The sequence below is a fragment of the Typopeltis vanoorti genome, chromosome 16 (assembly GCF_054136105.1).
Source record: "Typopeltis vanoorti isolate ZY-2024b chromosome 16, IOZ_Tvanoo_1.0, whole genome shotgun sequence".
Taxonomy (NCBI): domain Eukaryota; kingdom Metazoa; phylum Arthropoda; class Arachnida; order Uropygi; family Thelyphonidae; genus Typopeltis; species Typopeltis vanoorti.
In genome coordinates, this window is record NC_143564.1 from 74,997,585 (window position 1) to 75,014,630 (window position 17,046).

At 35.5% G+C, this 17,046-nt stretch overlaps 1 protein-coding gene across 1 annotated transcript in view; it reads left to right on the forward strand.

Moving 5' to 3' along the window:
• LOC150098133 (NBAS subunit of NRZ tethering complex-like) overlaps nucleotides 1-17,046 on the forward strand; it is a 1,063,858-nt gene that overhangs the window by 1,032,756 nt on the left and 14,056 nt on the right. The window contains exon 57 of the mRNA XM_090406267.1: nucleotides 14,165-14,293. Coding sequence (XP_090262393.1) covers nucleotides 14,165-14,293 — 129 coding nt within the window. The remainder of the gene's footprint in view (nucleotides 1-14,164; nucleotides 14,294-17,046) is intronic.

Genomic DNA, 17,046 nt, shown 5'->3' on the forward strand with positions numbered 1-17,046 from the left:
TCCATTTATTTACTACTGAATTTTGAGTTAAATCGAATGTCATAACCTTATCTTACAACTGCCTGAACCCATACTTCTTATGGTACTTTAATGGACACAACACTGTAAAATCAGAATATCTCAATTATCCTATTAGATTACAACCTTAATTCACTCTACCACATAAGTAGGGTCATATGGTAGTGAAGAGCATCATAACAAAGCTTGATCTGCAAAGAAAGCTAAATGTGTCAACTGTCAGGGAGATCATTCAGCTTACTCCCATGCATGTCAGAAGGAGAAAGATGAAAAATAAATACAAAAGATAACAGAACAAAATATATCATATCTAGATGGAAAAAGGAAGCAACTACCACCACCACTTGTCCTGAGATTATCTTATGCTGAGAATGTGGCAGTTAATAAAATATCAACATCGACTCAAACTCATATGTCCATTCCACCAATTGGCAATTTCACTATATCTGAACTTTATGAGCTTGAGTACTTTTCATGCAACTGATGTACTCATCAGTTGCATGACCTACAGTCTCACTCCAGAAACAACTCCAAAAATGTTTCCATTTGATGAGAACCTACTTGCGAAAAAAAAAAATTATGGTAAGGATATCGCTTAAAGATAAACCACCAGATGCCAGCACAGAAAAAATGGGTACTTCAGTATCTAATGAAAGTAAATTAAACCTACCAAATGATCTTGACTCCTCAGATGATGTATTGTATATTTTTCCAGAGGAAGAGATGGATACTGGCCATCCATATTTCCCAAAATCAGATAAATATAAACCCGTGAAGGGTAATCTCTCAACTTCCTGGAAATCAGATAAGTCTTCAAATCTAAAACAATTTTTACAATTGGACTATCGTGGTTTCACCAGAATATCCATAAAATCAAGATTTTGCTGCAAAAACACAAGTCTTTCTATCTGCAGGAAACATTTAAAACTCAGTTAGGACCCTACCTTAAGGAATTTCACTGTTCTATACAAGAACAGAACTGGAGATGGTCTTGCTGGTGGTGGAGTAGCTATTCTAGTGAGCAATCATACCCTTTTCCTTTATGTCCAACTTAATACCGCTCAGTAGCCATTCATCTATCCTTCAGATTTCTTATTGCATTATATTCCATTTATTTACTACTGAATTTTGAGTTAAATTGAAGTTCATAACCTTATCTTTCAACTGCCTGAACCCATGCTTCTTATGGTACTTTAATTGACACAACACTATATGGTTCTTGTAGAAAGGCTTATACGCTGGTTAAACATGATAACTAATAATTAAGGAATTGACAGCGTACACTAAAAATATAAATTAAATCAACTTTAATATATACTTTCCGATATTTTGCCATCTTCTTGGGAACTTAAAATAAAGACAAGTGCATGCAAGTACTACATAACAGCAAATGAGAAAAGAAGCGAGGAAGCTACTGTTTTCCAAAATCCTGATGGTGCCCCCTGGCGGGCTATATTGGTAGTTCTTGGCCTTTGGGCTGAAGTTGTTCTGATAAATGTTTCCCAAATTTGGGGCAGTCTCATGCATCTAAATTTGTTGAGGTTTGCCATTTCCTAAGGGCTGAGGCTGATTAAATGAATAGTCTTTCATATTTGAACTTGCTGCAGTGTATTACTGTGGCTTTCTTCCACTTTATTCTGTGGCGAGTATCCAGAGCGTGGTTTGCAAGCCCAGAGTGACTGTACTAGTGAAATCGGAGATTCTGATATTTGCTGTCCTGCCTGTTTGGCCAAAGTAGGACAGTTTACAGCTGCAAGGGACCTGGTATACACCAGGTAGGTCTAGGGGAAGTGGTTGGTCTTTAGTGGAGCGGATAAGGGATGCCAATTTTCTATATGGTCTGTAACAAGTACTCAAGTCATGTTTTTTTAGGATTTTGTTGATTTTTTCCAAGGTGCCTCGGATGTAGGGAATGGTGATGGATTTAGAGTAATCTTTTTTTTGTGAAGGGGAAGGTGGGTTGTGGATAACTGGGTTAAGTATTTTTTGGATTTTTTTTTGGGGGGGGGAGGGTAGTCATTGGCTGAGAAAGTGTCAAGGATGTGATTTAGTTCAGTGGTTAGGACTTGATCATTTGAACAGATTAGTTTTGCCCTGTTGAATAGTGTCTTAATAACTCCATATTGTTGTGAGAGGGAGATGGGATTGTTGTTGAATGTATCTGCCTGTATGGGTGGGTTTTCTGTAAACTGAGAAAACCAAGGTTCCATTAGGTTGATGGGTGACTAGTGTGTCTAGGAAGGGGAGGTTATTGTTTTTCTCTTTATCCAGGGTGAACTTGATTCTAGGGTGTTGGTTGTTTAAGTGTGTTAGGAAGGAGAGGAGTGAATCCGGGCCATGTGGCCAAATAGCGAACACATCATCAACGTAGCGAAGCTATATGGTAGGTTTTTGTGGAGCTGAGTTTAAGGCTTTCTCCTCAAAAGTCTCCATAAAGAAGTTGGCCAAGGATGGGGAAAGTGGTGAATCCATGGCTGTCCCCTCTATCTGTTTGTAGAATTTTTCCTGCCAAACGAAATAGCCTGAGTTCATTGTGAACTGAAATAGGGTTGAGATATCGGGAGGAAATTTAGCTTGGATTAGCTCTAAGGTTTCTTTGGCATCCCTTATCCGCTCCACTAAAGACCAACCACTTCCCCTGGACCTACCTGGTGTATATCAGGTCCCTTGCAGCTGTACATTGTCCTACTTTGGCCAAACAGGCAGGACAGCAAATATCAAAATCTCAGAACACAAAGGACTACATCCGATTTCACCAGTACAGCCACTCTGGGCTTGCAGACCACGTGCTGGATACTCACCACAGAATAAGGTGGAAGAAAGCCACAGTAATACACCGCAGCAAGTTCAAATATGAAAGACTATTCATTTAATCAGCCTCAGCCCTTAGGAACATGCCAAACCTCAACAAATTTGGATGCATAAGACTGCCCAAATTTGGGAAACATTTATCAGAAGAACTTCAGCCCAAAGGCCAAGAACTACCAATATAGCCCACCAGGGGTCACCATCAGGACTTTAGGGAAAACGGTAGCTTCCTCGCTTCTTTTCTCATTTGCTGTTATGTAGTACTTGTGTGCACTTGTCTTTATTTTAAGTTCCCAAGAAGATGGCAACGTAACGTTGCCAAAATATCAGAAAGTATATATTAAAGTTGATTTAATTTATATTTCTAGTGTACGCTGTCAATTCCTTAATTATTAGTTAACACTGTGATGTGGTGCCAATATGAATGGATGAGATCATATTATCGAACGAATCCTTGAATTATGACCATTTGAATAATACACTCAGTGCTTTCTTCCATATGCCTTCTTGCTCATATTCTGCAATAATTCTTACAATCTGCTCCCTTGCCATATTTCCACTGTGGAATGGCAAAGAGAATATAGGAGGATGATTCCATATACGTTTCTGGCTTGACTAACTTTTAGAGATGATAGAAAGAAAAAAACTGTTACTTTTCAACATACTCTTCCTTTACTTCAATACACTTTTCACATCTTTGAATTAACATTTCTATGTCCAAAAAATAGTCTGTACTTTTGTCTGCAAAATGGTCTAAAATTGCATCTTTTGTTTGGCAATAGGTCTTTCTTCAGTTTTGAGAAGAGGTAATAGTCATTGGGTGCTAGATCTGGGCTGTGGGTGGGTGTTCAGTCTTCTGGAAACCTCAGTCCTTCACTGCAGCTTTTGCAACAATAGACATGTGGACTGAAGCAGGTGAATACCATGACTAAGTATTCCTTGTTTCTTCTCCTTTATGGCATCGTGCAGGAGTGAAGCATAATATTCTGCATTTACAGTGGTATTTCTTTCCTTGAAGTGAATCAAGAGAATTCCCTGGCATTCCCAAAAGATTGTTGCCATAATCTTCTCAGTGTACTGAGTGACGTTGTCTTTTCTCAGTGACACTTTGCCTGGTTTGCGCCACTCCATGGATTCCCTTTTGGAAAGAGAATCATAAAGGGCCATGGTTTCTTCCCTGGTGACAATGCATTCTAGCACTCCTCTCTGATTCCCTTGGCAAAGCTCTAAAAACTTGCAGGAACAGGTCACACGATGTTCCTTCTGAATCGAAGAGAGAAGTTGGGGCACCCACTTTGCACGACCTTCATCATGTGAAGCATCTCATGAATGATGCAAAAGATAGTTGTTATAGAAAGCCCCAACCTTGTTGAGATTTCCTTGACCTTCAGCCATCTGTAATGGAGCAGTTCGTCCTCAAGAGATACATTTTCCTCAGTCATCACTTCCACGGGCTGATCATCACAAGGATCATCTTTGATGCTTTCCTAGGCAAAACTGTTTAGCCCATTCCTTCACAGTGGAATATGAGGAAGAAGCTTCCCCCATAAACACCTTCCAATCTCTGTTTGATAGCACTTGGAGAAAGCACTTCTTTGGTAAAAAAAAAAAAAAAAAAAAAAAAAAAACTTGATGAAAAGCACAGTACTCAATTTTTAACATTACAGCCAGTCAGCGTGCCACATATTATTCAACCAAGTGGCTCCAACTGAATTGCACAGGTAGAGAGTTGAAACTGCTGCAAACTTCCCATAGATGGTGTGGTTGCATGAAAATTCATTGAAAAACAGTTAATCAAAAGACAGTTTATCAAATGCAATTCATCAAAAAAGCAATTCACCGAACGACAATTTAACTAATAACAATTCGTTGAAAATGCAATTCATTGAAAAAACAATTCAGTGAAAATTTTTCGATGAATTCTTTCATAATTCATCGAAAAGTCATTTTTCTTGCAAGCTATTGTTCAAAAGTTCAGTAACAGTACCGAATGTTACTGAAGATATAAACAACATATGGAAGTGGTCGTTGAAACGTAATAATTATTTTGTTGCATTATGGAACGTTTTATTTAAGTGTACATACTGCTTCATTGTGCAGATAGTGATTTATCTGTAGAGAACAAATTTCATTCTACCAAATTTTGTCGCAATAACACTAGTCAGACTGAAATTAAAACTTTAATATAATATATATCTTAACTGTAAAATTTCATTAAATATCATCCAGACAGAGTGAAATTGCTAATATCTCATTAAATATCATCCAGACAGAGTGAAATTGCTAATATCATTTTGGAACTTCTTTATGGAAATGTAATGATAAAAGTGATCCATTTGGAACTAAAACTGAACTGTGCAAACAGTTTCTTGTACCAACTACTTCTACAGATTCTGCTAAGTCTGAGAGTTATTGTAATATATAATTTCGACATGTTGTTTCTTTGTAGCACCAAATTAGTTGAACTGAAAACTGGAATGGTTTGACAGTTTTTTTGTTTTTTTTTATAAAAGTTTCAAATACCGAATCTGATAAAATTCATACCATAATAATTGCTGTATTGACTTTGCATATTACTATTGGTAATGATGATAATAATGGAGCCTTCATAGTTCAGTCGCTATAAACAAAGCCCTTTGGTTAGAAGGACCTGGGACCTCTGGGAAACAGGAAAATTAGTCCTATGAGCAGACATGAATACAAAGATGAACAGTTATTGGACAAGAAATACAATAAGAAACCATATTGTTCTATAATTATTCTGTAGTAAAGTAGCATTGCTATCCCACCAATCATTAGGAGCATACCTTCAGTTCTGCAGGATGCTATTTTCATGAGGATGAAATACCTCTATGAAATGTTCATTTAACATCTCTACTATATCTGCCTCAGTGGATATCGTTCAATGCAACCAGTATAGCTAGTTAACAATCTTTCATATCACCATGCAAAAAATAGCTTTACGAACGAAGTTGGATAAACAGTAGTTTACTGTATATAACTAACCTAAAAGGTATATCCCTCTCAAAACAAAACAAAAAACATTGCCACACACATCTTCACTCCACATGCCTTATAATTCATTTTTCGGTGAACTATATGTTCAATGAATTGTGATTTTTCGATGAATTGTTGTGTTTCCATCAGTTGTTTTTCAATAAATTGTCTGTTCAATTATTTGCTTTATCAGGGAATTGCCTTTCAATGAATTGTTTTTTCGATTAACTGTTGTTTGATGAATTGATTTCCTGTGAATTGTTTATTGGGTGAATTATTTTTTTGATAAATTGTCTTTCGGTAAATTATCTTTCAATAAATTGTTTTCGGTGAAATCTCCGGATACCAGATGATGCTATCTGCAGGCCAGAACCTTTTGGAATCTATCTTGTATATTATTATTATTATTATTATTATTACATAACACCTCCAGGGAGTCCAAGGACTCATCGAGGGAGGATACCTGCTCTATAACTCTCCGTCTCCACCAACCACAACTACCTTCATCTACACCAAAGCCATCTACTGCCGACTGCCAGCACTAGTATCTTCACAGACATCCATGCCCACAGCGGGATTCGAACCCACAGCCTATTGGCTGGAGATTGGATATGCTAACCACTCGGCCAACCAGGCTGGCAAGAAAAGATAATTTTTCTGTGATTTTCACAATGTCTTCAAAGGAACCATGTTCTTCCACATGAATACCCATGTAAAAAATGACAAGGCTGCTGGAATACTTTTCCCATCTTGCAAATTTAATACAGATACAGTCAGTCAAACATCTAAAATGAAGCAGTAGAGTATGTAACAGATTGTATTTTCCAGGTGGCAACAGTTTCAATTCCAAGAACATCATCTCAATTTCCATTCTGTCCAAAACCTTGGTGGAAGGTAGTATGCCATGAAGTTAAAGCAGATCGAGACAGAGCATAGGGTATATTTTGTAGATAGTCCTCCACATCAAACTTTAGCTTTTAAATGTGCTCTGGCCAGAGAATATTATGAGACCTCAGTCAAAAACATTCTTGGGTCCAATTTACATCATTGATTACTCAACCAATGCTAAAATTGTGTGGAATAAAATTTGGAAAATGAAAAGTAGATACAGAACACACCATTTGTCAACCTTCCATAATGGATGTGATCCGAAGCTATTGCAGACACTTTGAGAGAAAATTTTGAATCTCTTCAATAGCTTTTTATCATCCTGAATTTTTAATAGTGAAAGAGCAAAAAGAGAAAGTTGCTAAATTTTGCTTCCAATGGGTTTGAGCCATACACTTGGCAATTTGTTAAGAATGAACAAAAAAGAACTTTTTTATTATCTCTTCCCAACACAGTAGATCCTGATGACATCTGTGGATCTCCTTTTAATATATGACAGAATACTTACAGAGGAAGAATTTCTTAATTTTTGGCATAAGTCAGTTGTTGTTGCTATTCCAAAACCAGGAAAGGATCCAACACAAGCAAACAATTATCAACATATTGCTCTGACCAGCTGTTTTTGTAAGAAATTAGATAAAATGGTTAATGCCAGACTTCTCTGGTATTTAGAAAGCAACTTGTCTTCTCCCCAATACACAATATGACTTTTGTAGAAATTGTTCAACTTTGGACTGTTTAATCCATTTAGAAAGTTGAATAAGACGCATATTCCTGAAACAAGGACATCTAGTTTCAGTGTTCTTTGACATAGAAAAAGCTTATGACACAGTCTGAAGATATGGCATATTAAAAGACCTGTATAACCTAGGTCTCACAGTGAACTTTCCCACATTTATTAAAAACTTTGCTGATTCCAGTCTTTCAAGTCAGAGTGGGAAGTATTCTATCTTGGCCTAATCAAGAAGAGAGTGTTCCCTAAGGTTTTATCTTAAGTGTAACACTTTTTGCTATCACAATTAACTCAATCACTAAACATCTTTCTTCCACTGTAGACAATGCTCTATATGTTCATGACTTTGCTACTTGCTTCATTCTTGTAATATGAGGGTAATTGAAAGACAACTCCAGCAAGAAAATGATTATGGCTCTCCATGACCTGTTGTTAATAGGTTCAGGTTTTCAGCAGAAAAAAGTGTCTGCATGACAATTCTACAAAAAATGCACTTTGAACTCATCTTTGACAGAAAAGTTGCTTTTTTTGCACACATTGGTCCAATAAGAGAAAAGTGGAAGAGAGCATTGAATCTCCTTCACACTCTATCCTCTACTGAATGGTGTGCAGATCAATCAATACTTCATCTTTATTATGCAGTTATATGTTGAAAGTTGGATTATGGGTCTCAAGTCTATGGTTTTGCAAGGAAGGTTCAGCTGGATCCCATCTATCATCTGGGTATACGGATAGCTACTTACACTCTTTATATTGAAGCAAATGAACTAGCTCTATCACTTAGAAACAATTTTCTCTTAACTCCGCCCTAAAAATAAAGTCATTTGCCTCTTACAGTCTTTATATTGAAGCAAATGAATTAACTCTATCACTTAGAAATAGTTTTCTCTTAACTCTGCTCTTAAAAATAGTCTTCCAGAGCATCCTACATGGATTAGTCTCTTTTCCTTACTTTGGGCAGCTCAATAATTGCACACACGTGAGACTACCATATGTTGGAGATTGTGGAAACTATTGGCATGAATGTTCACAACATTACCTACACCTAACATAACGACATTTCTCCATTTCCCCTCCTGCAGCCGCTCACATTGTCAACTACAGAAGTGTCATACTCCATGATCTGTCTACCTGCAATTATTTAATGCACACAGAGCAGCCTGCTTTGATTTCTTGCCAATCTATACTGGTATTCAAGATCTGAGACCTGTTTTGGTGTGTTTTCTGTCATTACTATCTCCAACCGGATCCCATTTGACTGCAGCAATTATACAGCATAGTTGTGTGTCATTCAGCTTGTTCATATAAAAGAAAAATGGACATATTTCCATGGGTGCTGTTCAGCAGAAGAGCACCCATGGAAATATGTCCAGAAAAAACTATGTAAAAACTGATTGTCTGTGAAACAGTGAGTGAAGAGAGGCTGGGAGGGATGGGTCATCAGTCAACCTGACTTGCTCTTTTTTGAATGGTATCAGGAATTTTCAGAGAGGTCTTAAGTACACCATCCCAAATGTGAGAGTAGTATTTCATGGTTGGGTGGATTTGAGATTTGCAGAGTAAGTAACTGAACAGATGAAAAGTAAGCCTTGAGTGAAAGTGGATACTAAGTTTTTTGGAAGCAGAGGATGCCACAGAAGTGATGTGCCAGGAGTAACAGTCAGATGAAAAAGAGATATCTGGTATTGACTGTTACATTGAGCATTATTAAAAGTAATTAGAGAAGAACTGTGTTTTTGCAAATAAAAAGGCAAATCTGTGTTTCGGAACCAGTGAAGGGTTGTTATATCGTCCCATTAAAGGGTTGTGTGGCTATCAGCATTTAGCGCACTCGTTGTAGATTATGTTGAATCTTAAGAGGTTTGAGCACTCCAAGATTTGTCTTATGCATAAGATGAGTGGAGTGCTGTCATCAGCACTGTGAATAAAGTGAGAGCAGGTCGTTTAAGAGGTAGAGGATGGATGAAATAACAGATCCTCAAGCAATACCTGCAGTAACAGAAAACTAAAGAGAGGGTGTCTTTTATCATAACACAAAATGAACAACCTGAGAGAAAACTAGCAATATAAGTATAAAGGGAGAAAGGAGGTTCACAAGATGGCAGCTTGTTGAGAAGCCCTTGATGCCAAACTCCTATCAAAATGCCTTCTCCTGGTTTCTGCAAACTTTTCAATGGCATTGTCCAGAGGTACGTGGTGTAGGCTAGGAGGTCTACTGTAGATCTTGAGAAATCAGTATGTATGTGGTTATTGATCATTTGAGATTTCTGTATTACTTTGGACAACCCAGAGATGAAAGCAATAGGTCAGTAATTTGATGGTAGATGCTTATCTTGTTTGTGAAATTGGTTCTCTATGGGCTTATTACTTCCATTCTGTAGGGTGGATGCCAGCTGAGTATAATATATGTAGATGATAAAGAACAGGTGTTGTAGCACATTTCTTAAACACCACAATTGGTAGATTCCATCAGAACCAGCAGCATTCAGAGTTTTTGACATTCTTCCGATGTCTTTCTGGCAGAAGGCAACAAGAGACATGTTCTGTAGCAAATATATTATAGAACATATTTTAGTGAATTCATCAAAAATAATAATAATAATAATAAATTTGGCACTGCATGCAATAATCTTATATAGAAATTTAATCTTCTTACATGAAGAAAGGATTAGGTGTTGTTCATTATCCATAATAAAGCTTAACAGTATAACTAACATCAAGAGGGAAAAATACATTTATTAAACATGCTAATGTTTCGCTGGGTTTCTACCCAACATCAGAGCACAATGATAACTGTGACTGGCACACAGTACTGTCAATAGGATGATATCCAATTTGGCCAGTCATTGATTGCATAGGTAGTCCTACGTATAAAATTTGAAGTTTCTTTCAAATCTCCCCCCCCCCCCTCTTAGCCAGCTATTTCTTTTCTTATATTAAAAATACAAACAATGTTATATCAAAAATTAAAGATTTCAGACTTTATACTCCACAGATTTACTAGTTTTGGCATAGCTTCACTTTTTGCAACTGTTCCTTTACTGACATCCTAGAATTTTTTATCATCTAAGTTTCCATTGGATATTTTATCTGGAATGAAAAACTTTATCAACAAATTAAAGGTATCGTGATGAGCTATAGTTTCTCCCATCCTTAATAACTTCTACCAAGAAAAAAAAATTTGAAAAATTCTGAAAGAAAAAAAATTTCAATGGATGATATTTTTATTGTTTGAAATAATTCACTTGAACAACTAGACGCTTTCTTACAAAATATCAGTAACCTTCATCACAGAAACTTGGAACATGATTTAAATGGGACTATATATTTCCTAGATGTCCTTATAAAAAGAGAATTTGATAGCTCCTTGTCAACATCTGTTTTTTACAAACCTTCCTTTTCTGATTGGTACATTCATCACATTGATGTTCGCCAGCTTACAGAAATATGGTATTATCAAATACTCCTCTTTCAAGATCTCATATTATCTGTTACTCATCCAAACTGCTTAACAGTTTGGATGAGGAACAGATAATACATTTTTTGACAGACTCTGTATATCTCCAAAACAATATAGAAGATTATCAATCACATTTCTCCATCCTCTATAAGAAAAGATGACTCACATGGAATTACTATCCCAAAAGAAATTTGTACGCTCAAACAAAAACACCATTCTCAAGAAGTACAGAGTCCATCAAAAAAAAAAAAAAATGTATACACGCTTCAGCAAAAGAAAAACCTCTATAAAAATTGTAATACTAAATTTATACAAGCATCAAGGGATAAATGCAAGTTATCTTTGACTTCTGCAATTACATGAGGTGATCAAAGTGGTTACCATTAGCTTCTAGACTTTTATTGTTACGGCAAACTACTGCTTGGGCAACATTGGCCAAAGTGTCCAGTGGGATTGCTGTGCATTCCATTTCAATTTCTTTCTGAAGGGCCACCAGTGTAGCTGGTTTTCTATGATACACTACATCCTTTAGAGGCCCCCATAGGTAGAAGTCTAAGGGTGTTAAATCAGGAGAACATGGGGGGAGGGGGAACTCAACTGCACCTCTTCATGACAATCATGCCTCGGTCATTTTGTTTGACCGTTCCTACCGCTCACATGTTGATGCGTATTCATGTGACTAATGATATCTTTTGAGAGAACATCATACTACACATTGCTACCATAATTCGATCCAACTTCAAAAAAAGTCCATAGATGAAATCTATTTCAGTGTGTATAAATTTTTGACGGACTCTGTTTATCTCCAAAACAGTATAGAATATTATCAATCGCATTTCTCCATCTTCTATAAGAAAAGATGACTCACATGGAATTACTATCCCATACATTAAAGGCATCTCTAAACATATTTCTCATATATCTTAAAGATGTTTAATATCTTTACCGCTTTCAAGGGTACTGATTGAATCAGCACTATGATAACATCTCCAAAAGATAAAATTTCACCTGTACAGCCTGCCTGGAATGTACTAAATCCCATGTAACTGTCTGTTATTCTACTTGAGGCAGACAGGTCAATTTGTTTTTATGTGCATTTCAGAATACCAATTTTACATATTCTCAAAGAAATGCAAATAATCAGCTAGCAGAAAATGGGATTACTAATACTAGCTACAGAATCCTTTGGAATGAGCTGTATACCAAATTATTAAACTGTGTCCAATAAATATGAAAGCCTCTTTAAAAAAAGTTCCAAAGTTCTTCTACATTGCCCTGATCTCAACCTTAATGATAGAATTTCTAATACAAAAATCTGGGGATATGGTTAAGAACTGTACAGTTTAATATTATTGTATTATTTATGTATTTATTTATTGTTTTTAATCACACATGAATGTCTTCCAAAAATCTGGATGGCCCTTCCCATAATATATATCATCCTATCCCAATGGCTTTAACAGGCCTTTAAGGCCTGTTAAAGCCATTGGGATAGGATGATATATATTATCCTTCCAAGCATGCTTGGATTTTGTATCCCAAGTATGAGGATAGGATGGTCATCCCTATGCCTCTAAATATATATAATAAATTTAGTTTAATCCTTTATCCAAGTGTGAGCAAACAAAGTTTGCACCTGAAAGTATCTTCAGGACTGGGTAAGGTGGTACAACACCAGGACACCCCTTGCAAAGGTGGAGCAAGCTACCAACACTCCTATCTCAGTATCTCCCATAATGCGAAACACATCTCCTTGCAGATATGTCTAATGCTATGCATTAAGGGAAGGGCCACAACCCAGACTAGTTTCAACCTTTATTGAGGTTTCTTCAGTGGGAGCCAGGCCCAAGTGGAGATACCACTTTGCAAGGAGTGCCCTGGTGTTGTACCACCTTACCCCCAGTCCTGAAGATACTTTCAAGTGCAAACTTTGTTTGCTCACACTTGGATAAAGGATTAAACTAAATTTATTACACTCTAATCAAGTGAAAAATAAACTTTCAACATCTAAATATATATCATTGTGCACACATTAAATGATGTGTGCTTTGCATTATGGGATACTAAAGCAATTAATATGAAGTCATTAGTCTATATACAGATAGCCTAGTCATGAAGAAACCTCATATATAAATTTTCTTTGCTTACACTTGGATAAAGAATCAAATAATTTCTTGCCATTTCTAATTTACTTCTACTATTTTGTATACAGAAATCGGGGAAATATTGTTAAGAATTATATGGTTTATATTAGATGTTTTTTGCTTGTTTATTTTTCTTAATCACAAGCACACACTTTTGTTATCCTAATAGTATCAGTTTTCACTTGGTTGTCTTGGAACTGCACACAGAGAGAGATTCCATTCTTATATCTTCATTGTTATTTCATTTTTAATTTTCAAGTGTAATATGCTGATGATGGTACATGATACTTGAATGAAATATCTGTGGTTTAATCCATCTTAATTAATCTTATTTTAACTGTATCTACATATGACCTTAGTATAATATTGTAATAATTCTGCTTGTTGCACTGACAGTTATGAGAGTCAGATGGCAGCAGATTTTTTTTCAAAATCAGCAATATGAAAAAAATTGAAATTAATTCTTTTTTGCTACTTAATTTCATTTTAAAATTGCACATTTACACAAAAAATTGAAAACACTTCATAAAATCATTTTCAGTTTTTATCCAACTTCTTACTCAAAAAAAAAAAAAAAAAAAGTCTTACAGAAACCATGCTGCAGTGAAACACAATTATTCCATAGGTACTACACAGAAATGAGAAAGAGGATTCACTGATGATAAGCTTGGTACATATAATTTATAATAATCCCTCTCTCTCCCCAGTCTCCTTCCCACACATAAAACAGTTGTAAATCTATATCACATTGTCCTTCTGGTAAGTTAAGGACTAATTAATATGGAAACACTGCTTTAAAAACCAGCTGTAGGTATATATATATTTTTTCCAAACTACTTCTGACCTTCAAAAATTTATCACTTCATGATCCAGTATCAAATGATAAAAATCATCAGTCTGTATTTAAAGTCTCTTCAATCAGATAAATGTAAACATTGAATGATTTTCTCTTTTCTTCCAAGTTTTGTTTTCTATCTGTTATGTTTACATGGTTCAGTTTGTAGTGCCATTAAAATTTTCCTCAAAAGTTTTTACTAGTCTAATAGTTAAGAATAATTAGGTTACATTATTTCAAAGAAATACAGAACTTCTCATGTGATATATCATTTTTTATAGTGTTGCTGGGTCTTGTACAAACATGTTGTTGAAACTGGTAGCCTGTTACATATTATGAAAGCAGCTCTGAAGATGGGTTATAAGGAAATTCACAGTGATGCAATCAGTATATTAGTTAAGCACCCTAAGGTAAGCAAAAAAATTGTACTCTGAATAAGTTAACAGAAATAAAATATTATTGCTCATCTAAATGCTTGTTCTGGCTTAGGAATGGTGTACTCTCTCTAGGACTTGAAAATTACCATGTTTAGCATGCATTTAAATAAGTAAATGAATATGAATTGCTGTACACAGAGAGAATAATTCACTACTATGATGTACGTGTATTAGTTCTTCAGCAAATACTATTAAAAAGAAAACAAATACAGCAAGAGTTGACTCTTGCTATATTGAATTTCTAGGTACCAAAGAATAATTTGTTATAGTATAAAGTTTACTATATAATGAACTTTCTGCTATATAATGAACTTAATAAGGGGCCTTGATATCAAGGTCCATTAAGAAGATTTAAATTGAATTTTATCTTAAAAAAGTTGAACTTATGAATATTAAACCAACATGCATTTCTGGAGCGAAGAGATTAATTTTATTTATTGTGACTATTAAATTATTTCAGGAAACTACGATATATACTAGAATATTAATTAAAAGAAACTTTAATCAATACTTCCGATATTTCGGCAATGTCACATCGCCATCTTCATGGGAACATAAAACTATGACATGTGCACGCAGGCACTAATAACGAGCAAATGAGGCAGAAGAGAGAAACTAATGTTATTCTGTAATCATTATGTTGAGAAGGATGTGAGGGAGGACAGATAATTTATAGATTTTGTTGGCATTGTAACTATTGGACAGGAAGATTGAGTGAATGAATAAACAGTGGTCCACTGTAAGGGAAACTTGGGTGAAACAGAGTTTTGAGGCTCTGTTGACAATGGTTTTGATGAACCATATTGTTGAGAGGGGTAAGGATGATGGGAAAGTTCATGTATATATCTACCTGTGTGGGTAGGGTTTCTGTAAACTGCAAAATAAAGAATACCATTGGGAAGACATGTGATTAGAGTATCTCAAAAAGGCAAGCTACTGTTATTTTCTTTTTTAGTGGTAAACTGGGTTCTGGGGCTGCTGACTCTTGAGGTTGAGCAGGAAATAGTCCAATGTGTCTGAGTCATGTTGTCAAATAGAGAACACATCATTAATGTATCTTAACTAAATAGAATGTTTGAGTTAGTGAATGAATTCAAGGAGATGTATGATAGATTTTATGTTTGATTTGGAATATCATCCATCCAAAAAAAAGTCCATAGGTTCCATCAGAGGTGACTGACCAATAATTATTATTATAAGATAATACTTGTAATATTTTATTGTACAATGAAACCTGTGGAGAATTGACTAACCAAACACACATAATAACTGCAGTAATAAGTTTTAATAAGTAAATATTTCATCCTAAGTATCTTAGGCCATCATCAGTACAGTTAATTGAAACAATATCAGGAATTACATACAGTTAGTGCGCATGATTACAATGGAATCCCAATATGTGTGCAGTAGCGTGTTATAGAATTCAATTAAAATATATCTGGGGGGGGGGGGGAGATTACATTAAAATAAGATAATATATATAAAAATTATTTTACACAATTCTGTATGACAATTTCCCATACTTTAAGAATAGCAAGACCATCATTACAGTTTAGATTTGGTCTGTGAAGTAGAACTTCAGCACTTTCTTTATATAAACATTCATGTTTATATAAAGATCTATATAGAAGTTTGGTCTTTTCCCAATGGATCCTATGGTTTGGGTTTTCAACTCCGTGTTGTGCGAGGCCAGATTTCTGCGGTTCGATAAGACGGATATGGTCGATGTTCTGGAATGCGTTTATGAACAGATCTACCTGTCTGTCCATAGTAAGATAATTTACAGGAGCATGGAACTTCTTACATGCCAGGTAGCATCACAGGTGAGAGTTTGTCTTTAATATTTGTAATATGATTTGTATGCAGCGAATAAAGGTCTTTAAAATTAGCTCTCATGATTAAAACATCTTACTACTATTTGGAAGGATTTCAAATAATGTGCAGTACTGTACCTGGAAATGTATGTTTATCATCATCAGCCATTGTCGATCCATTACTGGATGAAAAGGCCTTTTGAAGGTTACTCCAAGACTGTCTGTCCATGTCACTCCTGCAAATCTGATGATATTATCAATCCGCCGTGATTTAGGTCGGCGTTGTGGTCATTTTTCCTCTCATGGAATCCAATCCAGTACTTCTTTTGTCTATTGTTGATCTTGTCTTCGAGCAATATGCCCAGCCCATTCCCGTTTCAGATGTTTCACTCTTCCTATGATGTCAGATACTTCGGTTTGATTTCTTATCCACGTATTCTTTTTGTGATCCAATCTTGTGATACCAAGCATACTTCATTCCATACTAAATTGCGTTGTTCTTAATTTTTGAATTTCCTTTACATTTAGTGTCCATGTTTCACAGCCACGTGTCAATACAGGAAGAATACATTGGTTGAAAACTTTTCTTTTCAGGCATATTGGTAGTTGGTTTTTGAATATGGAATGTAATCTTCCAAATGCTTTCCACCCAAGCATTGTGCTGCTTTTAATTTCATCCATGATATTTTGTTCCATTGATATCTGTTGTCCTAAGTATATGTAATGATCTACTTGTTTAATTTCATCATTAGTGATTTTTATTATTTCTGGTTGGACATAGCTATTGAACATAACTTGGGCCTGAACTAAAGATAAATCTTTAGGTTTATCTTTTAGTTCAGCTGCTTTGCTAGCAATTTGGAGCTCTTGGTTACGAGTCTGTAATTCATGAGCAGTTGAAGTAAAGATAAC